General features: G+C 41.7%; 1 protein-coding gene across 1 annotated transcript in view; it reads right to left on the bottom strand.

Annotated features, from left to right (window-relative positions):
- MYO10 (myosin X) overlaps positions 1–25,694 on the bottom strand; it is a 162,407-nt gene that overhangs the window by 28,158 nt on the left and 108,555 nt on the right. Inside the window, exons 19-21 of the mRNA XM_032117673.1 lie at positions 23,713–23,793; positions 1,964–2,088; positions 1,703–1,817 (exon numbers count right to left, since the gene is read on the bottom strand). Of these exons, the coding sequence (XP_031973564.1) occupies positions 1,703–1,817; positions 1,964–2,088; positions 23,713–23,793 (321 nt within the window). The remainder of the gene's footprint in view (positions 1–1,702; positions 1,818–1,963; positions 2,089–23,712; positions 23,794–25,694) is intronic.

Here is a 25,694-nt window from a genome sequence, read left to right as displayed (position 1 = left end):
TGAGTTTTGAACAAAGCTAGAAAAAGACTCTCTAGCATGAATTACCCAAGAAACGGGAACAGAAAAAGTCCCACAGAAAGTTTCAATGTCCCAGTGTCCAAGCTGCACTGGGCAGAGCTCTTTCTATATGAAGTTTTCCCTCATGGAAAAAGCCTTTCCTTTCACTCAGTGGGCAATTTTTCTTTGCTCTGCACACAGGCTTTCAAAAACACAACAAGATTCTTCAGAAAAGTGTTCAGCTACTTCTGGAACAAAAATGGATGTTAAGCTCAGGCTAATGCCTTTTCCTGACCAGGTGCATTGCAGCTTGAGATGTAAAAGACAAGAAAAAAAAATCACACTGAAGCCAAATCATTACAATGTCATTATCATCCCTTTTAAATAATATAGGGGCAGGATAGTGCCTCATCCCATGTTCAGTCTGAAACCAGTGTCCTCTTGTGCTCTTCTCCTGTTTCTGAAGTCTCACAAATGCGCAGGCAGCTCCTGGGGGAGGATGAGCCCAGGCCACAGTAAGGGAAGTTAAAACAGAGCTCTGGCTCCTGCCAAGGTCCTGATGAGCAGTTGATTAAAACAATTTCTGATAAACATACATCCCTAAGATGCTAAAGCACTCTCCAAGGTCCAAGCCTTTGGATACAAAAATGGGATGGAAGATGGCATCAATTGCCATCAGAGTATTTCAGATTCTTTCTTCTTTCTTACAGCAACTGTAAAATGATTAAAACAACTTTCCCAATACAAATCTAAGACCCCTTAAGCATACAGAGGAATGGAAGAAACCCTTCCAAACCATCCAGCTGTGGGGAGAATAGGGTGAAAGGAGGAGCATTTCCTACAGAAATCAATCAGATTTTACAAAATATTTTTGCTACCTTATGGCACTAAAAAGTTTTTTAAAATGTTTTTAATATTTAGGAAATCTCAAATCGTGAAATGGGGAATCTTCTCCCGAGTCTGCAACGCTTTCACATCATTTGCTGAAATCCAAGAGCACAAATTGCAAGCTGTTGTCTACAATCAAACTTGCAAAATGAGCACACAAAAACACCTGGATTGTTTTATTTCTCAAGTTAAAATTTGATTCTTTAATTTATTCTAAAATAATTCGATTTTTTTTTTTTAAGAAAAAAAACACCGTGGGCAAAGCTCAGGTTGTCTGGTAGAACACATATCAAGGCCTAATATACCTCTGGAAAAGACTCACACTAGGATGGCAAACACCCTTGGAGCTCAATTCTGCCACATGAATACTGGCTAAAATTCTTCTCCCTGATTTCTGCCACTGAAGAAGTATTGGTTAGGTCGGTTTACCAGTATGAGTGGAGCTCCCTGCAGAACAAAAGTGTTACCCCAGATGCTCCATACTTCTAAAAATGAAAAAATCCAAATACCACATTTTAAGTTCATATCCTCACCAGTGCTGCCAATTGTGAGCAGTGACAGAAAATTCAGGTGGACCCTTTCTCTGTGACTGAAATCACCAGTCAGTTTCTAAGTCCCTTACATAGCAAATTGCTCAGCACAACCATTAATTGTTGCTATAAGAGTTTCAAGAGCACCAACAGGCATGCACAGCTTCTTTTAAGGCCAGAAATAATTGCCATTAGAACTACATCTCTGCAGCTGTGCAGTCTAAATCCTGTCCCCTCAGCTTTGTACATGCATCAGCACCACAATTTGCACATTCAGGTTATTTTACCTTATTTTTACCAAGCTGCCATTCAGTGCTTGTGTTGTCATACAGACGAAGTAGGACGGCACATTTCTCATTTAAATCTTCAGGGAGAGTTAAGTTTCTCATGAGGACTTTATACCTGGCAACCAAAAAGTATTTATTGCTTCACTTAAGAAATTAAGTTCTATTTTTGCCACATGATTATTTTTACTTCTATTCCTCGACACAGGAATATTGACTTGTACCTGTGACTTCCATTTGAAGTCCACAAGTCAGTGTGTTTACCTTTTATAAAAGTCTTGAAAGGGCCTCCGGACTGGGAAACCAGCCCTCCGAATCCTGACTGTCTCCAACATCCCAGAATAGCGCAGCTGATTAAGCACCACTGTCTGATCAAACTGGTCTGGCATCTGAAATGAGCAGGTACAAAACAACAATTTTAATAGCAATGGTTAGAGATGTCAGGGGAAATAAAGAAAGGGCACGTTGTATGAATCTGAAATGCACAAAGGCTAATAACTGGCTACACAATGTCTTAAAGGATACTAGCAGTTCTGAGCATATAAAAATATCTTCAGAATGGAAATCACAGGGTAATTACAGAATATCATTCCCATAGACAGAGCATTTATAACCATTTAATCTAATCAACTGTCTCTTTCCATTTCATGTATATTTGCAGGCCATTGCTGTGCAGGAAGAAACAACAGAAAGAAGCACAGGCAGCTAACAGGTCAACAGCTATAAGCTCGACTATTTTGCTTCTTCAGCAATTGAATTTAAAGTCCCTGTAGATGATTCCAAATGTTGAAGATACATAAATGCATTGGTTTGATATGGATTTAATAAAAAACAAAACCAGAACGACAGATAATTCAGTTTTTAGTGTACTGACAATTATCTGCTATGGATAGTGATGAAAGTTTGCCAGTGGTACCTCAAATCTTAAATAAGTTGTATTTAAAAGAGTTTCCATTTACTGCTATTCTGAACAGTAGAACTATTCTCTTCTGTAAACAGAACCCCACCCTGCTTATCTGAAGTTTCCCTCAGTTTGCCTGAAGTTCTTCCAGCATTGTTTTCCATTTTGAAAACAGATAAACCCCACAGCCACTCAGTTGTGAAAACCTGTGAATACTGATCAGTATGGTTCTGCCATTGGGAGCCTCAGGAATGCTCTCATCCCATCTGAGAACCCCCCAAGTCACCTATGTTTTCCCCATGGTTTGAGGTAACCCAGACAGAGCCATGCAAAGCTGCTCAAGATAGCACTAATTGCTGCATGGCAAAACACAGGCAACCCCCATACGGAAATGCCACCACATGCAAACACCCATTTAATTCATCAGCATGAATTATCATCATCCACTTTAACCCATCAGCTGACCCTCCTCTGCAGCCATTTGCAGAGCTGGAGTAGTGTTTAGTATTTTGCAAGAAGAAGTTCAGGAGTGGGATCTCACAGATACAGTCAATGGTTCACATTAAGATCTGAAGTTCTTCAGCTGACAGAAATGACAGCAAGATCAAGCCCTGGGAAACTGTCAATCAGACGACTGTCTTGGCATTTATTAACTGGCTTTAATCATGCCTCTTGTTCAACTTAGCAAACAAATTACTCCTCCAAATTTTAACTTGACAAATAAATTCAACTTAACAAATAAATTACACCCCCATATTTTAACTTTTTATAAAAAGTACCTTCAGGAAAGCACAGACTCAGAAGTTCATTTTAACTATCCAGTACAACCTTTTCTATCAGTGCCTTTACTCACAAACCAAAACAAAGCACTGTGTGCTAGTGGTGACACCAGAGGGAGAAAACACCTCTGTGGAAGGTGAGAACAAACTCATCTTTCTCAACAACGAGTTTCATTTGGATTTGGCCACCGCGAGTAAAATCCCTGTATTTCAGAGAACACGCAGCATGACTGCTTTCAGTGAGGATATCGACATTGTCACGGCTGGTATTGCCAACAGGACTTCCTGTACGTGCCCACTGTATGGCATCCAAGTGTCAGGGAACCAGCCTGGCAAAGCTGCCCTTTGCATGTCCATGCACACACCTGCCTGCCTCCTTCTGTGCAGGTGGCTGATGATGCCCGATGGGAAAGGCAAGGAATGGACACAGATGTACACACAAAAGTTGTAAGGAAAAGCTTTCGCTTTTCACCCCGTATTACTCAAGGATGATGCTTGCCACAAGCACACACAGCTCTTCTTTTTTCTTTAACACTAAAATTATTTTTAGTCGTTTTACCCCACCCAAACTTGCTGGCTCAAAAGGTGGCATTTTTCACAAGACTTGCAAACACAGCAGCATTTTTGGTGTGTTGAGAAGGGGAGGCAGATGCATGGATGGGAGTGGGGATACACCACAGCCAGGCGAAATGCCAGTGACATGACAGATGTCTCTCTCACTAGGCAGCCTCTCCCTCTGCAAGGGAGTAGCTCTTGCTTTGAGAGACAGATGGTTGCTGCACCATCTAACCCTTTTATTGCCACCTCCGGGCACTTAAGTCAAAAGTCAGCACCACGCCTGGCTTGAAAGCTCATGTTACTGTTCTAAAAAACTTGAAACACAGAGGAAGAAGCAACATTTTGGTAACATTTTCCCTGCAACTACAAAAGTTTGCAACAGTCCTGCTCTGTCACCAGAAGGTAGGATTGTCACACAGACTTCACACCTAACTTCAAACACCGGCATTTTTTAAAAAAAGCATGAAACATTGCAAGAGACGTTAGTATGGTATCAACACAGGACAACACAGAGACCATTGCAACTTTAATCACATACTTCAATCACTCCATCACTTTACATTACTCGCTATTTTTAATTACTCACAGACACATGAGACATTAAATTGAAGCGTCAAATCCTCCTGGCATATCAATGGAATTACATCTGCAACAAGTACGGCTGCTTCGAGCAAACTGAGGGTTGGTGGTAAGAGATGTGCTGGACTCATCAGTTATGCTTCTCAATATGAAATACTAAAAGATACCCCCTCCGTCACCATTGCTTTGGGGTTTTTGACTGAACCCCCACCACAGCAGCTCTTCAGTCCTCACTGTGGAGAAGAGCTGCTGCTGGTCAAAGAGGGAGCTGAAACCCTAAATGCCAAAGATGCGCACAGGGTTTCCCACATCTAATAAAAACAAACCGACCAGAAGCAACAAGTGCAGTCCCATGCAAACCACCACAGCATCCAGCATATCCACCATACACAGGGTGGTATTACTGCCTCAGGTGGTTTTACTCTGTGGAGGAAGAGGATTTCAGCCTCAATCACATAAACATTTGCCGGCAGGGATAACCTTAAGCATAACTTCCAGCAGGACTCCTCACAATTAAAAAAAATCAACCAGAGTGCAAGAACTGCACATATCCCACTACTGAACTGCAGACCCTCTAAGAGAGAATGACAACCATCTCCACCCTAACAGCAGCAATGAGTTAAACCTTCAACAGTATCAAATCTCCAGGCAAAGGGTTATCTGTGCAGCTGGATGAGCCTTCCCTCTTTACTGGTGCTCCTTCAGACTTCCTGCGGTAAGCAAGCTAACTTTTCGATTGATACCAAAGTAATACAGGACAGGACTCATCTCTGGGGTCTGCTAAATTTCTACCAGTATTGCTGTTAAAGCTTGACTTGTTTCACAAATGAACACTTGGGAAGCAATTGTATTCTCTAGGAAAATTTCAGATAGACAACAGAACCATAACTGATTTTAAAACAATACATCTTCCACAGTAAAAATTTGAAAGAATTCCTAAAACTAAGACTCCTGAAAAGTAAGATCAAATTTACAAAAGATAAGGCAACAGTAGAGGTCAACCAGATAGCTTCCAAAATTGTCTCTGAGATACAATCAACTAAATTTTCAATAGATATTTCACTTTTATCACGGAATGGCAGCACTGAACCACTCCAGCACACAAAACCACCGGACAACAGCTAGAATCACATCAGTCAAGTCATATTAGGGCACTGAGCAATATCAATGTGAAATTAATAGCTACAAGCCAGGTCTGTTCCACATGATAAGGGTGCTTTATTTTTGCGGTGCAGACACAACTTGTAATTCATTATTTCCTGGATCCAAAAGTCCCCACTGAATTTGCGCCAGACAGCACCAAAGCCAAGACTTTAATATGACCTGGAGTCTCTGCTGGCGAGACTTTGGTTCCTTAGGCTGCTAAATGCTTGCTCTGATCTGTAGTCAGTCTCCTAAAGGGCAAAGCTTCTGCCTGAAATCACAATTAGAAGCAGCCATTACGACAGACATCTAACACCTACACATAATTTTAATGATAAAATAGTTCTGTAGATTACAGCCTGACTGAGCTTTAAGAAAAAACACCATCCCCTTTCCTCGGACAGCACCCTTAGTGAAGACTCCAAGGTCTGGATAACACAGAGAACACAACACTTTCATTCTGTGCAAATCAATCACCTGCTGAAACACAGAGGATACCTGACTTCATCCTGTGGAAATCCTTCTTCCTCCCTGAACTCCTGGCTGCCTTACCAGAGTACAGGCACAATAATGATGAATTGCAGCAGCCTCACAGACTTTATCTAGGCAGGAGGGAGTTCACAGAGAGACTAGCCAGAGGGGTGGGGGTGAGAGGAGAAAGTGAAAAAATCCCACTCCCCTGTTTCTAGATTTCTCTGTAAGAACTTGAGCAGAACTATGTCAGCTTTGCTACTGTGGCTCAAAAGTGTTGATTTTCCTGGCTTAGAAAAGCCTTTTGTGGAAGATACATGCAGAGAAAGAAAAGATGAAACAGATAAGAAGATGTAAAAAAGTAATTTTTTGATTTAAACACCAGTTAACTTTTCCCAATGTCTTAGTTTCTTTATATCTGCTCTTTTACTCCAAAAATTAAATCCTCAGTTTTACTCTGGAGAAAATAATCAGAAATTAAAAAGAGATCAGTCGTTCTCTGTTTTATAGGGGGTTTTGAATTAGTTTTCACATATAAATGTGTATATTTTGTCAGAAATAGCAGGACTTACTAAGCTAGATGTTTCTGAAACAGTCCCCATGGTCTTCTGATTTCAGTCATCAGCTCCACAAGTAAAACAAACACCAGGCTTTCCTCACAGATAAGTTTGAAAAATGTGACTAATTTTATTTCTAATATTTATAATCTAGCTGAACTGATTTGAAGAATTCTGCATGCCCATTGTTTGCTTTTTTAAACCAAATTATGCTCAGTGATTCTCATCCAAATGTACTGCTTGGCAGCCTGTACTGAGAGTCAAGGATTCGAGCCAGTAACCTGAAAGAAGTGAAAGGGAAACGCCCTTGCCCGCAATAGGAAAATGCTCTGTGACACCAGGACAGGCAGAGATAAGGCCTGTCAAACCTGGAGACTGCAGCTGCACTGCTGTGTGTGTCATACCCCTGCCTACAACAAATCATTTCACCCCCTGCTTTTCTAGCCATCATTTCTTCACTCATTTGCACCATCAGCTTTGGTAATAACAGTTTATTCAACAGATTTTTGACCTCAGAATTGATGTGCTTCCAGCACAAGGAGCATTAAAATCTGTGCATGTCCTGCCCACGGACCTGGAGCATCAGGTCCCACTCACTAAAAGCCTATTTCAAAGGAAGAAACCCTCTACATTTTTCTCCAGCATGCAGCCAGCTCTAACTGGAACAGGTTTGGGTTGAAACACAGACAAGTTTGACACATGCTTTGTTTTGAAAGGCATTCCCTTACTGTAGCAGAGTACTTGTTTCCAGATAAACACCATAAAAATACAGGACAATAAAAACAAAGAACATGCCACAACTAACATTTATTTGGGATTTCTACTCTATGATGCTGGCAAGTCAAGGAATATTTGAATAAACCTAAAATAACAGTAAGCATTTCACATGTCCAAAGTTCTCCTGGCCCTTTTCCACACACCCACCCCAAAACTCCAAAAAAAGCCTTTAAAAACGACTGATGCTGCTGGTGGTAGCTTGCTAGAAAAAGAACATGGGTATATTGCAACAATCTCATGGGTATATTCCAACTCAGAAAGTTCTGCTGCAAACTCCATGCCAGATTTCACTGCAAGCTCGGTAATGACATGCTGGCTCTTTTTACAGTCTGCAGGTCTGAAGTGAAAGCACTGCATTTACCAGCAGCAATCATTTACACCATTAGCTGATCACTTCAACTCCTGTTACTGCATCTAACCTGCATCACTCATCTTCCAGCCCTGGGTATTTCAGATAAGAGACAGACTGCAAAATTAGCTACTCTCATGCCACAGGTTAAAGTTTCCTGTGCTCAAAATAGTACTGAATACAAGGAGCACTGTAATTTTAGTGGTCTTCTACTCTACCAAAACAGTCAAAGCAGGAGACTCAATAACTGAATGTGAAAATGCTTCTGTATTTATATTCAGCCTGTCACCCAGCTTACTTTACAAGCAAGGGCATCCCAAGGACATTTTTAAGACTGCAATCCATTTAAGAGCTATGAGGCTGTACATTGCTACACATTTGCACTAGTGCTTAAAGATTTCAACCTGGTCAAGACACTGCTGAATTGGATCCATCCACAAAGATGCTGTGGTCATTTTTCAGGTCCTGCTTGACTATATTCAGCAAAGAGAAGAGCTGAAACTAGCTCCTGACTGCTTTGTTGGGGAAAAGATGTTCAAATTATTCAGACTGGCTCACTGAGATTTCATGCTTTCATCAACAACAATAAAATCACAACTGCAGGGCTATTTAATCTACTTTTTATTAGTTATTGTCTTTGTACTCTTGCATTTCAGAGTAATCTTTTTGATGGGTTTGTATGGACTAAATGCTACCCCTGAGTAAATACACAACAGCCTCTTTGTGAACCTTCCTTTTTAAAGGTATCCATGATTTCTTCTAAACGAGGCCAGGATTTGCTGCCTCTCTCATAAGAGCCCAGAGGAATGCTAGCTACTCAGAATGACTGCTATTTCTTACACACTGGTTACAATTTAATGGAATAGGAACAGATTGTTAAAGGCACAGGCTTAAATGCTGGAGATACCAAAGTTTTCTAAGGGCATATTTAGAGCTCTGTGATTGCCTAAACTTTCAGCTGAAGTGAGCCCTTGTTTGAATACATTATTCAGGGACTCCATTGAAATGCACAGCAAGTCCCATGGGCTGTTTGTCCCCGAACTGCAGGACCATCCATGTGAGACAGGCAATTAAAAGCATTTGGGAAACAGGAATTTAAGGTTTGAAGCCTTGCTGGCAGGGTCTTAGCACACTGACAGAAGGTGTGACTCGCAGCATGGACCCCAGCTGGAACTTTTCATGGACCCTCCTTTCCACCTGTGAGGAATCTGTTGCCATTTCATCTGAGGTCATCCTCACTAAAGCTTCCAGTCCCTGCAGACTAAACCCCAATCTGGCCTCATTCTCCCCACATTGTGAGTAGTCAGCAGGCTTCTTCTGAAGAAAATCAATCAGGCTGCCTGAGCCACAGGCCTACCATGAAGAAACATACTGTGAAGTACTAACTGCAGGGACAGCTACCCTTCCTTACCAACCCCATGTCAAGACAACCAACACCAACACTACCATGGTTCATTATGGGTTAAGAAAACTTGTGCACACACCACTCCACATCTGCTGAGGCTACACACAGACCAGCTGCAGGGAGTAACCCTGACCCTCCATGTCATCAAATAACTTACACAGACTGAGACCTCACCCTTTTTATTTTTATAATTTTTTTTTTTAATTTTTAATTTTTCCACTGTACTGTCACTCCTCCATGCCAGACTTTTTTATCAACACCTTACAAGATTTTTTTTGTTATTTGACAATTTACTGGCAGGCCGGGCATATAAATACACTACTAAATGCTTGAAAGCAATAAAAACATGTGCTACCATGGTCCCTCTAACATGGTTTCTTCAGATAATGGTGCTTGGTATTAAGCTTATTCCCGAAAGGTACAAAGTTTCATCAGAGTATAGAAAACTAGGATGGAAACACTTGAGAGAACATGTTTAAGATGAATTTCATCTTGCACAGCCAAAGCCTGACATTGCTGTAAAACCTTGGAGCAATCCATGTAAGAACCTAATCCTGTGTGTTTCTAGTAGCTGGTGTACCGCTACTACAACTAATCTCACCCATGAAACCCTCCAAGAAGCCAGTTCTCACTGAAATGCTAACACAGGATCACTTCAGCAGTACATCCTCAAATGGTAGCGCAGATAACTTTGTTCCACATTATCACAATTTTCTTTGCTCTCCCTGGTGACACAAAACTGAGCAACCTTTTTTCAGACTACAGCTGCCTGCAGAGGAAGAGAGGATATAGGGTTATTGCCTCCTCTTCTCTAGTGCAGGTTAAGTAAAAAGGAGGAGGTGGAAGAATCTCACTTCCAGCTCACGGGTGGAGGGCGCTACCACTGCATTCCACAGAGGGACAAGGGACACCAACTCTAGAGCACAAGAAAAGTAGAAGAGGATTCTAAATCCAAATCTCACTTTATTCCCAGCTTCAGTCCTGGGCACCCACCTGCTGCTTCTGTAGATCTCATCACATCCTCTCTCTTTAGGACCCCATGCCCAAATACCATTTACATCTCGATATTCTTCCATTTCGAGGCATTGCTTTAAAGAGGATACTTAAAATACGCTGCTATTTCAGAAGTCAGTTTAGTCATTTGTGAGCTAACCTGTGCTGCCCAGCTGTGCGACACAACAATCATGAATCACACCTCTGCAAACTACAAGATTTAGAATAATAAAAGTGTCAGTTGTCTCTAGATGATTTAAATGTGGAATGTCCTCACTTACTGTATGGCCCCAAGGGCCAGTGACTTCACAGAAACAAAAATCAAAATCAGATTCAAGAAACGTTAAAAAGTTAGCACTTGGTCACACCCCCTTTTCAATACTGAGGCCACCAGCAGCTTCTCTAGTGCATTTTGCCCCTGCACGCAGTCCATTCTCTCCATATAAGATGCCTACAAAGCACAAGGCTGACGTAATGCTCAGACTTGCTGGTCTGTGCTTTCTCAAGCAAGGAAACGTTTCAGAGCCGTTCTTCTGCCGAAAAAAAGTATGTGGTTTTATAAAATTATCTCCCGAGTAGCCCTTTCTCCTCTCCTTCCTGTAATGAGCCTGTTGTTCGAAAGCCATAATGGGCAATCAGCCAGGCTTAAATCACAGCCAGTATCTGACATGTGCAAATGAGGAACGCCACGAAATATTCAGCCGAGCAGCTTTGTGTTGCTAGGACACCGGAGGTCGGGCAGCACTGAAAGGGCAGATTATTCCCACCCGGCACAGGGCTCCATTCACAGCTGCCTCTGGGCTCTCCTACCCAGCCCTCCCAGAGCATCTCTGCCTCCCAACTCCCTGCACTGGCCCTTGCCACAGTGCCCAGCGTGCAAGCCCCTCTGCACCAAAAATGCCCCAGTGGGCTGCACGTGGCTCTGGCTGATTTGGATCATTTCCAAAGGCTCACTTCAACCTAAGGGAGCCCCGGGTGCTGGGGGGGGGCGCTGCTCCAGAGCTGTGCTGCAGCAGACTTGCAGTGTGTGGTCTGGAGATCTCCTTTAAGTATCAGGAACCCCATAACACTGCATTTAAGACCAATTTTAAGTCTAGAGAGGGGAAATTCAAGTTTACAGAAGTGACGGAGATTCCTGTGACCAGCACAGATGCCCACCTAGCTTACAGCAAGAATTGTGTGATGGCCCACATGAACAGCCCAGCTCAACCCATATAACTGGTCTGTTAATTACTACTACATGTTATATCTCAGTACATCTCAGAAAGTGTCTGTCTAATTTTGGCATTTTTCTTAGAATTTGGTCCTCTGAGCTGCTGTTCTTGTATTCCTATATGTTTTTACATTACATACTCAGGACTTGCTTTGCAGATCTGCAACTGACTAGACAAGACTAGTGAAATGTGTGTATGTGTATGTTTGCAGGGCAGGGGCAGAAAAGGAAGGCAGTTGTTTGTTCTTTTGTACATTAATTTCACAGGAAAAGGCAAGAAATAGGTTCTCATTGGGCAGCTTTGTTATAACACAACAGTCCTGTCCCATCCTCCCACTGAGAGTTGGAAAGTCTCATCCTTGAGCTCTTTGATGTTTCTGAGAACCGCATCAAAATCAAATTAGATATTTCTGGTAATTCTGAAATGCCCAGTATAAGTCAAACAAAAAGCTCCTTTACTGATTTCTTCATATTTTATATAAACATAAGATGGAGGAGCTGTGTGGATCACAGCTCTCTGTGCTGCCACAGAGGCCACACACCAGTGAGTCAACATCACCTTGGGCCAGAAGAGCAGGAAGATTCTGTGTCTTCTGCATTGATACTAATTGCATTCAGTAGAGAAAAAACACCATCACTGTCACCTCATTGCGACAGGTTATGCACTGACAAGCATTAATACGACTTTTTTGTTCCAATTCCTATACAACTGTGAAGTAAGAGTAAATTCACTTTGCTTTATTAGCATGGTGGAGGGTTATCCAAAATGAATGGCAATAAACTTTCTTCACATCAATATGGTTATCGAAGTAACTATTAACTGATTTATCTACAAATACATATCTGAAGAGCAAGAGAAAGAGTAAGTTATAATAGATGGTAACAGTACATTGGAACCTAACTAATTTAACATTCAACTGCCTTCTGAGTGATTTAATTGTGATGCCACTGCTCATCTCCTCCAAGCCTGCAGAATTCACAGCCATGGATGCTGGTCAACAGCCCTTTGTTTCAGTAAGGTTTTGTTCCACCTTCACTTAGTTACATGAACCACACATTTGGTCGACTCGATCCATTTTTAAGATGAACATGTGGAGAAAAGACCTGCCCTTACTTATGGCCTTACAAGCTGTTGCATCATATTCAAGTAAGAATATGGCTCTTCTTGCCCTAGAAGTGGGCTTTTTTCTACCCCTCTTCCATAATTTCTGATCATGATGAAAAAAGACTGTTGAGACTCCATGACTAGTTAAGTGCATTTTCACTGCTGCCTACCAGCACTCTTTCTCCTGAGACTGGCCAGCTGCATGGAGCACACACAACTGGAAGCAATGGATGTAACAAGTCTTGTTTTCTCTATGCAGATGATTTGTGACTTTAGGCTGGGCAAGCACCATAAGGGAGCTGCACAAATGTCTCTCCTCTTCACAGCTGTGTGACAAGAGGTACTGTGGCTCCAGGCGCTCTGTTACATGCTGGCAGTAATAACTTAAGCAAAGCATTTACATGTGTGCTTAGAGCTCATTGAGGCCAATGAGATGTACATGTCTTGTAAGAACCAGGCTGATTTGAGAGGTGCTATGTTGTACATGCCAGGGGTCACAGGGAAATGGTAATTCTAGATGGCTGAACAGTCATTTCTTCCCTGAGAAACTCCAAGGCTGGCTTAAGTATACAACCCAACATAACCCTTAATGTTTGACTCAGAAGGAGACACTTGAGATAAAATCAGCTTTCCTAAATGCAATTTTGCTTGACATGTGAATTGTTTGCCTACATTAAAAACTTCCTTGAAGCTAATTTAAGCGCTACACCACTTCTAATAAAAATCATCATTTCTCCCTTTGAAATACTACTTTTAATTGATGAAGCTGGTCACTGTTTCTTTTTTGGCTAAATATGCACAAATGGTGTGTTTGGCAAGCTGCAGGTGGACAAGCTCATCTTCATCAAGCTGAAGCTGGGGCAGCCATTCATTTGAGAAAGCCAGTATCACAGACATTTATCTGGCTTTCTGAAAGTGGATGTCTTCTCTCAAACCATTTGCATTGTCTCTGCTTCACTACTAAAGGTTTGGAGACCCCTCCAAAGCACCTACTTGCCACATACTTTAAGATTTCTAGATCTATAGAGAGTGTGCTTCAAAAATGCCATGATTGATCTCATCATGTAAACAGTGGAAATAGAAGATAGCAGTATGAGTTTGGTGACAAACTTGCCTTCTCTACACTAGATATTGTATAATGCTCATGGGTGTGTGCCACAGTCCAAGGTGGCTGCCAAACCAAAAAATTTACCAGTGTCCCAAATGATTTACACGGTGCAATGAGCTTCTTGGTAACTTCACAGACCTGAACAGTGTGCGTGCTTGCCTGGTGCTTGGGACCAAGCAACAAAACAAATACTGCCCACAAAGCCTGAGGAACTGTGCTGCTATCACCTCCCAGCAAAGCTCCTGGAAGCAGCACCAGCTGCCCAGCTTGCTGTTGCCTGAACAGAGAATACACATCGGGAATGTGGAGAGGAGACAAACCAACGACAGCAACCTCAAACCTCACCATGTGTCAGCCAAAAACTTCCTGTAGGTTAGACTGACCACCCGTGCGGCTCAGCTGATGTCCTCAAACACGGACTTTACAGCTGCTACATTCCACCTCATACAACTGAAACCACAACCTGACTTCTAAGGACAGCGTTAAGAATGAACCTGCCTTGCTACTGAGATTTATAAACTGCCTAAACCCACCAGAAATGGTAAATTCTGAGTGTAAGACAACAAACATAAAACACTTTGATGTGCTTTCAGTAAGCATTGCATGTTTAATGTTTTATCTGCTGAGGTGACACCAGATGTTCTGAAGTGCACTTAGTCCTTACAAATGCCTCATAGTGAGGTTTCCCTCCTGAAGTGTTCGCTGCATCCTGTGACTAAATTAAGAAAAGTCATATATATGTATGCACATAAACAGATAAATACAGTCCAAGAGAAAAAGGTTTAGTGACTGATCCAAGTTCTACTCTTAAACAACATTAACTTCTGCTCTTGACACAGATTTTGTGTTCAGAGTGTAGCTTTGACAAAGATATGTGATTAGTTGGGACAGCACTCTAACTTTCAGATAATTCCTATCAGTAATTTATCTATCTATCTGTTATGCTTTCATTTCTGTTACAGGTTGTAAATACATTTTTTTGAATAAGCCAACAAATGAGAAACAAAATAAATCTTATCTTTTTTGAAACTAAGCAGATTTAGAAAAAGAAATCCTGAATACATATCATCAATATGAACACAACAAAACCAGCTACATTTTGACCTACCACCACTGCTACCACTTGGAGTTTAAAAGGACATACTTTAATATCGATGAGAGAAGAACAGCTACAAGTTATGGCAACTCTGTTTCCTGGTCCCATAGGCACTTTATCAGATCATATATCCTCCATCTAGATTTGCAAGGCAAATCTACGGCTACAGTTCTTGAGACCAGAATAAAACTCCCATAGACTTCAATGATGCAGGATCAAACCCATTCCCTTCATAACAGGTTCTCTCAAGCAATTTTATCCTAATTTTCTACCCTGTGGCTGAATTCTAATGTTTGCAGAGACAAGAACCTTAAGTGGGAAAGCAAGGCACGAAGTGCAGATCTCAGAAGCAAAGACAATCAGCAGTGAACAGCACTATTTTACCTGCTGTGTTAGAGGGTTATTTCATTGGGGGCAGAAGGGAGAGCTGACAGAGCAAAGAAATTCAAAATATACCAACTGCTATGCTGTCCTTTCCATTACTGCCGCAATCAATTTTTTTCCAGGTATATTCCATTTCCTGTATTTCTATGGCAAAAAATTACTGTTTCAAATGTGCCCCATCAAGTTTCTTCAGTAAAACTACAAAATTAATTTAGACTTCTGGGTTCTGAAGATACCTTGCTGGACTCCCCCCACCCTGAACACACTTGTCCCCAGTATCGCTTTCCTATGTAATCAATGCAAATATACATGCCTTATGCGTTAATAAATGGCAGGAATAGTATAATCCTTAACTTTTCATAGCTGGTTTTCCTGAATCTACACTATAGTCTGATCAACAGAAAGCAGCCCATCACTACAACACAGGTCTTTCCCCCTCTGCACACACAGCTCTACTTCTGCTGACTTTTTCCCAGCTCTGCAAACAATCACCCCTTTAGCTTTCAAACAAAGTGTGATTTATTAAAGCAGACTGCTTGGCAGCAAAGCTCTCCTGGCATTTGAAAATATGATTAGACCAGTAAATTTAGTTCTTTTTTAATAAACTTGATTCTGCATGCATTTACCCTCTTTAAAAGAAAATACAACCCCAGAAACATTTCCAGTATGGCTTGCTCAGCCAAACTCCAGGCACTTTCTATCCTTTTTCTACAAGTCCACTGCAGCTTCAAGTATGCAAGATTAAAATAATTTAAAAACCTGCATGAATTAAACCCCTTACCTCTTAAGATGTTTTCCCCCTTCAGCGTTCGTCCATTGTGAAACACTGAATCTTTAGCAGTTGCAGCTATGCACACACACACGCAGACACACACAGAACAGAGCTTTCTTCAGCTCACTGGTATTTCAAGTCTTTCATGTGATATCTTTGGCTGTACTTGCTTAATTCATTCCTGCTGCTGCTCAAAGGAAGTCAAGCCTAGCGAGGGCTGGCTCTACAGCAATCACTGAAGATATTCCTGACTAACAGGACACGAGGGCTAATCTCACCTTATAGGCAGCAAGAATGTAAATATATTTTCACAGCCAACAAATTCCTAAACCTTAAGAGATAAAATGCACAGAATGCCCTAAGACATAGTTTAGCAAGGAAGAGACTTGTGAACTTTAAAGTTTTTGCTAAAGAACAATACTCTGTACCCCAGTGATGCTTTTGGAGCTCTGAGGATGTCTATTTATCATGGACTGTGCATGTTCCCTTGGAGTAGTTACCATGAGAACACAGCAAACAGGGTTTGAATGTAAATTGCCATCTAGAGATGGGGGGACTTTTTTTTTGTAGTAGTAGTTAAAGAAGAAAACTTCCAGAGCTTGATGAAGTACACAGTTTTTCAACGCATGCATTTGCATGACAATGTTTGCAATTCAAATGCTTGGTAGAGCCCACAAGAAGGAAGAAAAGCCAAGTTCTTTGCTGGTATTTAAAAAAGCAAATACTTCAGACTTGGGATCAGTAGTTGCAGTTCCACAAACGCCTATCCACACCACACAGTCACAGATAAAGGATTTCATAAACCACAAAAAAATCCATCAGGTGGCACAACATGCAGAATTATTGTAGTGCCTGAAGTCAGCTGCAGGCAGTAAGATCCTCTGCTGCTGGCAGATCAGTTGCTGCAGCAGTCAAAATCTTTCTCACTTCTAGATATTACATTGAACTACACAGCAAATGTTGCACATTAAAAATATCCCATCCCCGGGCATTTGATTTTTCCACAGAATTGTTCTGGTACTCTGACCACCTCCTTCCAAGTCCCTCCCGAAGCAGCAATTGCTCCTCATGTGTCCCTCCATCTTGCTTACATACTGCCACAGTTGCTCTCCAAGATCCAAAAACTGCTCCTACCACTTGTGGACACAGTCCTACCAAACGGTATGTGCTGCAAAACACGCAAAACTCTGTTTGCCTGCTCTGCCCGGAGTTGGATGCAACCTTTACAGCAGTGTCTGCTCCTTCGCCTGCAGCATCCCATCTCAGCTCTCAGTCCCTAGCCTTAAACAGCTCAATTTTAAACTCCTTAACCACGGTCACTGAAAGACAAACCCTAATACACTTAGCAAAGGAATGGCTCGTCAGCCCTGCTTAGCAAACAACAAACCTTGATGAGGAAGAAGAACATGCCTGTCTGGGTGACTGCCCGCAGAGTGGAATGACCTACTTCAGCCCAGCAAGCGGGGACACTGAGATGGGGACAAAGGGACAACCCAGTGGCTCTGTCAGGCAGCATAAACAGCCTGCACCGCAGCAGTGATGGGAGTGATCTTTCAGAGAGGACACTGAAGAGAGGCATGGCTTACACATAGCACAGAACACCTTGCAGGAATCATCTTGTTCTTTCAGACAGGGATTCAGATTCACACGTAACATTACTGCCAGCACTCTGTGAGCAGGAGCGATTGCTTTCTTCACACCCACTCTCCTTATCACTTTTACCTAAGGACTGAGTCTTCCAGTGCCTGACCTAATTACTCAAGTGATGTGTCAGAAAATGATGTAGCTGGGACATACTCCACAAGTCTTGATTTGAAGCTGTGTAATTCCGCAAAACCCAAGGCGACAAGATCCAGGTAGCTGAATTAAGTGGCGTTGGCCAGGCATGACACCACACCTTCCGACTGTGCCTTCCTGGTTATGAATAATAAAGCCTTATGAATTAGTTAAAGGGCTAGGGATAAATAGTTTGCAACTGGCCCCCAACCTGTGAGACCAGGCCAACATGCTGTGTTTTTGGGAAATGGTTGCTTTTCTCCCAAATGATGAGCCTGAGCAGCAGTTCCCTGAGTCTGACCCAAGCTGCCTGAACAAGACCAATCTGTGCTCAGTCTGTGGCTCTGTTTCCTCCAGAAGCAATGACTGCAATAATTGGCAGCCAGAAAGTCTTCTTAAACCAAGTATTTATTGAGAACAACTGAGATTAAAGACAGATTTTTAAAAAAGGCAATAAGGATCTCTAATATATGAGCTGCTTATACAGCTGTAAATGAATATTGCTAGACCATAACTTTCTACACCTGGGCTATATTATCTATTCCCTTTACTTTCAAATTATGACAGAGTAACTATTAACATGATCAGGCTATCTATTACCTTTTTCTTAGGGACAGCAAGTCAAATTTGCCCTGTGATCTGCTAGCTCCCAGTACCAGACACCACTGCAGCTCTGCTGAGGAAGAGCTACCCCAGGGCTCGGCCACTGACTAAACCATAGAGACACCTCCATTTAGGGCCTAACACTTTTTAGCTTTTAACTGCTGGGCTCAGGATCTTTAAAAACTCACAAAGGCATCTGCTCCCCTGTAGGGAGACCCAGAGTCTGCTGAATGTTACTGTATAAAGCAAATGCTTGGTATACAACTCCAGTAGGATAGGCACAGAAGTTTGGAACTACACCACCTTATTATGGATAATTTTTTTAAAATAAAGACTTCTGAAAGTAAAGTTATGCAGATGCTTAGCAATCCTGTGGCTCAAGTACAGCAGAATATCCTTGAAGTTCAGAGTTTCTCTCCCTGAATCTTCCAAAGTTATGTGTCAATGCTGTTCTCAATGCAGTACCATTAGACTTTCACTCTTCTTATCCGTATTTCTGCAAAAAAAAAAATCTCCCTAGAAGGCAAACCCAGTAATTCATACAGTCAAGTCTCAATATGACAAAACTGCAATTCCAGCTTGACAACCAGCTCACCTACTGCACTCCCTGCACTTGTACCTGCTCCACACCCTGCACACAATCACCCTGCACACAATCACCCTGCAGATGGGGTCAAGCTCTGCTATCACTGTTCCTTTGCTCTGCATTCCTGAGCTGTACTTCTACCTGGTGTTTAGGTTGGTATCATGCTTTACTTACATTTGTAATGATTCAGAGCTATTTTAATAACACAGCTTCAATTCAGGTGCCAAGCAAAATAGGTTTGTATCTTATTTCATATTAGAGGACAAACTGCTTGCTATTCCAGGGTGTCTCGTGGCTATTAATGACCTATGCCTCCAAGTACACTGCAGGTGCCAATAGCTATACCTTGACGCCTTCAAACGGCTCTGTCCCCAGAAGCAATGTTAACAATCTTATTGCCTTGATACTAATTGTCTCAGAATGAATATGGGGCATGACAGGACTCTAAGCAGCAGTAGACCTCACAGAATCTATTACAGACTTTTTTACTACCAGTCTTCCTTTGAACTGCAAAGTTATTACCAGTTTCATTTCTCCTGTTGCTCCCTGTAGCCCCTACCCTGCAGTAGGTTTAAAATACAGGTTTAATTTTGTCTCACTTATTTACCTGACCTAATTAAATTTTAAGATTAAAAAAAAAGTTAATATAAAAACCTGAAGATAAAAACCACAATTGTCCTTTTAGAGATTATTACAAGCTCTGAGAGAAGGCAGCTTTTATCTTGACAGTGACAAGACTATCACTACAACAGAGGAATGAGACAGACAACAAATGAGTGGACAAGGAGGTAAGTGGAGACCCTGCAACCCTCTTGCCCGGTAGCACACACCAACACAAGTTTCCTATCAAAACAATATAAAAAGTGAAATTTTTGTCTACATCAAATACTTCATGTGAACTCTAATTAAGCCAGGATTTTGTCTGTCAGGGCCAAACTGGCCTTAGATCTGTAACCAAAGAGAAGTGCATGCACCTATTTATGTGCAGGAGAGAACAGCCACATCTGAACCTGTTGAAGTCTCAAGAACAGGGAATTACAAAAACAGGCTGTAATAACTGAGGTTTTGAGAGACCAGCACAGCTGAGGCCCTGCAGAGTTTTGAGGTGGGGCCACTTGCTATGATTATACCAGTACTGTGTCACCGGAAATTATGCCAATATATTTTCAAGAAATATCCTAAATGGAAAAGGAAACTTGAGAAAGCACTTGAGCCAAGCTGCCCAAGGCTGGCTGCTTCTGGGCAACAGGAAAATTTCTGCCTCTGAAACAGCTTGAATAGGAAGTTTAGATCTTAAACTTACTCTGATCCGTCTCCTGAATGGCACCAAGGCTTAGCAACTTTATTAATAGCAGCAAGCTGGAAGAAACATTCAGCTGATGATTGTAGCAATGGCTGCAGCTTGTTTTAAAAAGATGGGCTTTTTTGTTGTTGTTGGTTTGGTTTTGTTGTTGTTGGGTTTTTTTGTCATGATGTTTACTTTTTAATTTAAGGTACATGAAGAAAAGGAGACAGAGATCAGAAAAGGCAAGGTTGCAGGGAGGAATCATTATTAAATAGAACAGGAGACAGGAGAAGAAACATGAAACCAAGAAACAGAGAAAGATGTGCTAAAGTTCAAAGGGATGAAATGATAAATAGTTCTGCCAGCTGCAGTGAAGATAAGGGGAGCTGAGGAGAAAGACACTTCATTAGCAGAAAATACTCATTAAGCATACCAAGTAGAAAAGTTTCCATGTTATGGATAGTTCAGAACAGATTGGAAATTGTGGAAACAGATACCCTGACTGTTTGGGGGTCTCCCAAAGATTAATGGGTCCTCTGTCCTTCTGTCTGAGGCCTGTCTGCCGAAATGTCTTGTGACAAAAGGTCGCATACTCTGTGCACTCCCTTTAGGAAATTGCACTAATGAGTGTAGAACCTGCTTTCATATGTAAATGTTCAATGGTTTACTGCTTATGCTGAATTGTTTTTGCCTGCCACTGCAACATATTTAAAAACCGAACTTTTGAAAAATTAGAACAATCAAATAATTACTGTAAACTATCACATCTGCTACCAACATGAATACACTTCAATATCTAGAACAGCAGAGAAAGTAGTCTGCTATACATTCTGCTTTTCAAAGGCTTGAATTTGACTTCTATTTGCTTAGCTTCATTCACCTACAGAATTCAAACACACTTCTTAAGTCCCCCAGCTCCTCCCCTCCAGTTACAAGGGATGTTCACCAATAGGTGTGTCCCCTACTCGTACCCAATCCAGAGAGGAACAAGCACATGGAGAGGCTTTGCTCCCAACAACACAATTTCAGCTCTCTCCTTGACGAACCTCTCTGGTCCAGCTCTCCTTTAATGCCGTGTATTTCGAAAAAGCAATAAAACACCCCTTTCTTCCACATGGTTAGGTATTTGGCAAGCACTGTTTAAGTACTTTCTGAGTGACATTTATCATTCCATATCACCATGACTGCAGATGGAAAGCACAGAGGAAACTGCTTAGTGAAGACCTTTACTGTCTTTCCATCTGAGTAAGTCCACTTCAGAGGCTCATCTGAATGTTTCAAGCAGTTTTTTTTCTAACCAGCCCTGCACAGCGAGTCACGTATGTGGTGATCCCTGGTAATCCATGCACAGCTCATGTGTCTCTCAGCTGTGCTGGCTCACTGCTGTGCAAACTGAGTGACCTTATTTTCCTCTGTGAAAAGAAGCAAAAAGTTGTATGAGAGGATAAACTACAAACTGCTCAATGTGATGTGCACCTACAGAATCCAGCAAAGGTACACAGCAGTGAAATGTTGTTCTTGTGCCTGCACTGCTGCAAAAGGAGAGACACCAACAACATCACAAAGTCAGCACTAAAAATCGCTGTGTCTGTACAATGTGGAGTGAGGGACAGAGAGCAGTGTACAGCAGGCAAAACTACCAACAGTGAATCCCAAAAGTACATTTTGATAACAATTCCCTGGATGAAGAATGCCATTGACAAGCATTATATATGGCTTTCCTTCTCATTTTCAGTCAAGTCTTCAACTGAGTCAGGTACAGCAGAGAAACTGACACATGACTCTTGTTCTTCAAACAGTATTTCTTATTTAGTAAAGCCACTGACTCAAGCCAAATTTGCAATCAAATAAAGGCAAATGGAAAACAAGTACAAACGTTTTTGTATAAGATTTTAGAGAGATTTTAAATGTACATTGAAAGGGATTTTCTACAGAAATTTCCCCATCTGTTCCTGCATGCACTCCTGCAATTAGAGGTGGTCCCCTGAGACTGAGGCTGTCTCAAGCTTCTTCTCCTTGCACAGCTGCTAATTCTGTGAGAACTTTGTTTCAATGGTAGTAAAATATATGCGGAGATACAGTAACACATGCCAAGTTTGTCAGGGATGAAGCATTTTAGTGGGAAAAGACTGGAAGAACAAGGAACATAGGAGTGTGAACCCAGTGTTTTCCTTGCTATGGAAATACAACAAGTGCCTGCTTCTTGCATCAATCATGGCATATCCTTGTAACGTTGCTACTGTGGAGATGAGTCTTATTAGTCAGGTACAAAAGGACAGATAAGGAAAATGTGTGAGTTTCTTACTGAAATCCTTCTACTCCAGTGGCATCAGGCAGGCTTTATAGCAGTCATGGGGATTCTAGACAGAAACAGGAGCAGGGAAGCAAACAAGCTTTTTAAAACTGCCCTCCTTCCATGATCAGGGACTTTGCTAAACACACAAGCTCACAAACTCCAGCTACTAGCCAAGGCTCTGTCATCCACGTGCATTCAGCTGCCTGGTGGCTTCACATCTCAGAGTACCAAACACCTCAAGACACAGAAAGTTGTTCTTATTTGCTTCCAGGCTGCTCCCTCTTGCTAAGGTGCCCAAAATCTGCATGTTATTTAGCGCATCACAAATAGCAGTGCAAAAGTAGAGTTAACAGTCAGCAACTGAGAACATGTAAAGCCAAGGATGTACCGTCCAGGAAGCACTAAAACCTTGAAACAATGAAATCCACACATTTGTTTTGTTAGCATCCTGATTAACCAGACAGCCCAGAAAAATGGAACATGGTAATATGGATTTATAGTTAAGTCACCAATCTCTCAGTGTCCATGTGAAAACCATAAATCAGATTCTCCAGCACCTCTGCCCGTTGTATTTTTGACAAAAGCAGACCATGCCTCAATAACAATCTGTTATGCCCAAAACAGATGTGCAAAACACCAGGATATCAGAACCAGGCGAACAATATTAATTTCAATGACTACTGTACCATTACCACTTCATTTCTAGAGAGCCCTCCAACATACTTAGGCAAATCTTGACACTGCCTTTCATTACCTGTAACTCAAAAGACAAATTGATATTGTAAGCCTTAGTCCCCAAGCCTAATTTAAAAACAAAATTCTGTAACAGAACAAAACATCCAGCATGTACAAATCTAGGTATCTTCATAAATTGAAAGACTAAGAGTCTGATGACAGTCATTCACACCAGTTTTGCTATATGCATGTGAACCACTGCCTCTAGTGACTTAAAACAAACTTTGACATTTTGATATTTTCTTCCTGAAAAGGGTCTCACAGAGCTGTCGCACAAGAAGTGCAGCCTTCTACCTTCTGTTTGTAACCATCCTTAGAACCAGTCATTTATCAGAGTTGTGAGCAATGACTATTAAAGAGGTACATAGGCCACACGCAAAACAAAATAAATACTAAACCCCTTCCCAGTGCCTTCCCCTTGCAGAGCCTTCTACAAAATCAGTGAAGAACGGTCTCCTTCACACAGCGATAAATAACCAGACAGGCAGCAAAAGATTAGGCCTGAGATGTACAGAAAAGATGGACACCATTTAAAATCTTACCTTCTGCCCGTTGGGTTTGATGCACCGAACAAAAAAAGGATTTGAAGAACTCAGCGTTGCCATTAAAGAATGAAGTGATTCCTGAAATACAGGTAGAGAGAAGAGAGCACTTCACAAGCTGGATTTCTGTACAAGCAACATAACCCTAGACAAGAGCTCCTGCAGCTCAGCACTGCAGAGAGCATCTAACTGCAACACCTAGTGGTGCACACCAGAAGTTACTGCACTGTGGAAGCTCTTGCTTCCAAACAGATGGGGTCAATATCTGTGTGTTTGTTTCTTCCACTGGCTCTTCTGATCAACACTAGCATCATTGTTTTACAATGAACAAGATTCACAGATTGATACAAAGAAAACTGTTCACAAGGAAACACCAAGTTGCTGTTTCAGGGATCTTTCAAACGACTGCTTAAGACTTAGGATCCACATTCCCAAACTGCTAAACTTGAGCAAGTCAAAAGGAAGGATAAGGGGTCTATGGCAAAACCCACCAACTCAGATTTCCTCTTTTCATTTCAACCACTCCAAACCCACTCATTTTCCATCTTCCCTGAAGAAAACAGGTTTTTTCTTAGCTTTAGAACTCTGAATGATCCAATGCACATTAGACTATCAGTTGTCTGAACCTCAGCCTGAAGATAAAAATCACAAAATCCCTCAGTCCTTTTATGATTATTACTTTAATTACACATCCGCCCCTTTTCCGCCTGAGCCATCATTCCATATCTTATTCCAACTTGCCTCATTCTGTATCATTAAGTAGGATGAACCTTTTTTAAACTGAAGTCTTGCATTTACTTTGCAGAGATACAAATGATTGTCCAGGAGAGGAGCTCAGGCTCTGAAGAGCTCACAAAGTCAGCAATGGTAATGTTACACCCCTCAGAGGTGGCACTTTGTGCCAGGCAGCAGAGAGGATACAGAGCAGGCTGCCAAGGAGACAGAAACTGCACCTTTAAAGGAGCAACACTGTGCGTCCTGCCATATGTCTTGGAGCAAAACTGTCAATGTCAGTCTGTTATAACAAATTCTTGCTTTAATCTGCAGACCAAGCACGTACGTGGTGATTGAGCATGCAGTGATAAAGGCAGCAGGCAGAGTTATGGCTGTGCACAGGAGCTGGAGCAGGGCAAAGGGAGCAAACGGTGAAATGACTGGGAACATAAATGATAGTTCTTGGTTCACTTGCCTTTGCCAGCCTATGGACCAGGGAGTCGGGCAGCAAATGTTAAACAGAACATACAAAGACAAAAATCTTTGTGTAAAGACAAATATTTACAGCTTCGAAAAGTAAAGGCTTCATCCGTATTAAACCCGTGTGAACATTACACCCATGGACAATTCTCTCATTCCAGGCTCCTACTTACAGATATTGGAAAAGTTGGTCAGTCTAAACAAAGATGATTTAAACTATTTTCACTTTCACCTGTGGTACAGCCAGCCAGATTCTGCACAGTGCTGCAAGCCTCTAAGTCACTGTCAGGTGATGAGCTCATTTGGATTTTGCCCTGCTGTAATCAACAGGCTGAAACAGATGGTATCTAAGCTCTGCTATTCTGCATGCACCCCCAGGCCTGCATTAGGCAGGTCATCAAATGAAAAGAAGAGTCAACCAATTTATCATGAGAATAAAACTGTGAAGGCAAAGTTCTTATCTTCAGTTGAAATAAGATGGACTAATCCCTGTAAGGCTTTAAAACATGTAAAAAATACCCAACCTAATTCTCTGGGGAAGGCATGATGTGAAGGTCAACCTCTTGTAAAGCAGCCCAGCTGGTTAATGGTCAGTTACTGCAGCATGAGATAAGAGGCAATAATGTTTCGATTTCATGTTTTATCACCCTTATGTTTTCCAGGGCCCCTGACAGAGAACAGAAGGAATACTACACTTTGTTCTACCTTGCCAAATGGGTGCAAAAATATGGTCTGTTTTTGTAAGGTTAACATCTTAAAGGTCTACTTTGCACATATACAAATGACTA

The sequence above is a fragment of the Corvus moneduloides genome, chromosome 1 (assembly GCF_009650955.1).
Source record: "Corvus moneduloides isolate bCorMon1 chromosome 1, bCorMon1.pri, whole genome shotgun sequence".
Taxonomy (NCBI): domain Eukaryota; kingdom Metazoa; phylum Chordata; class Aves; order Passeriformes; family Corvidae; genus Corvus; species Corvus moneduloides.
Note: the sequence above shows the minus strand (reverse complement) of the source record. Positions and strands in the feature narration are given on the sequence as shown.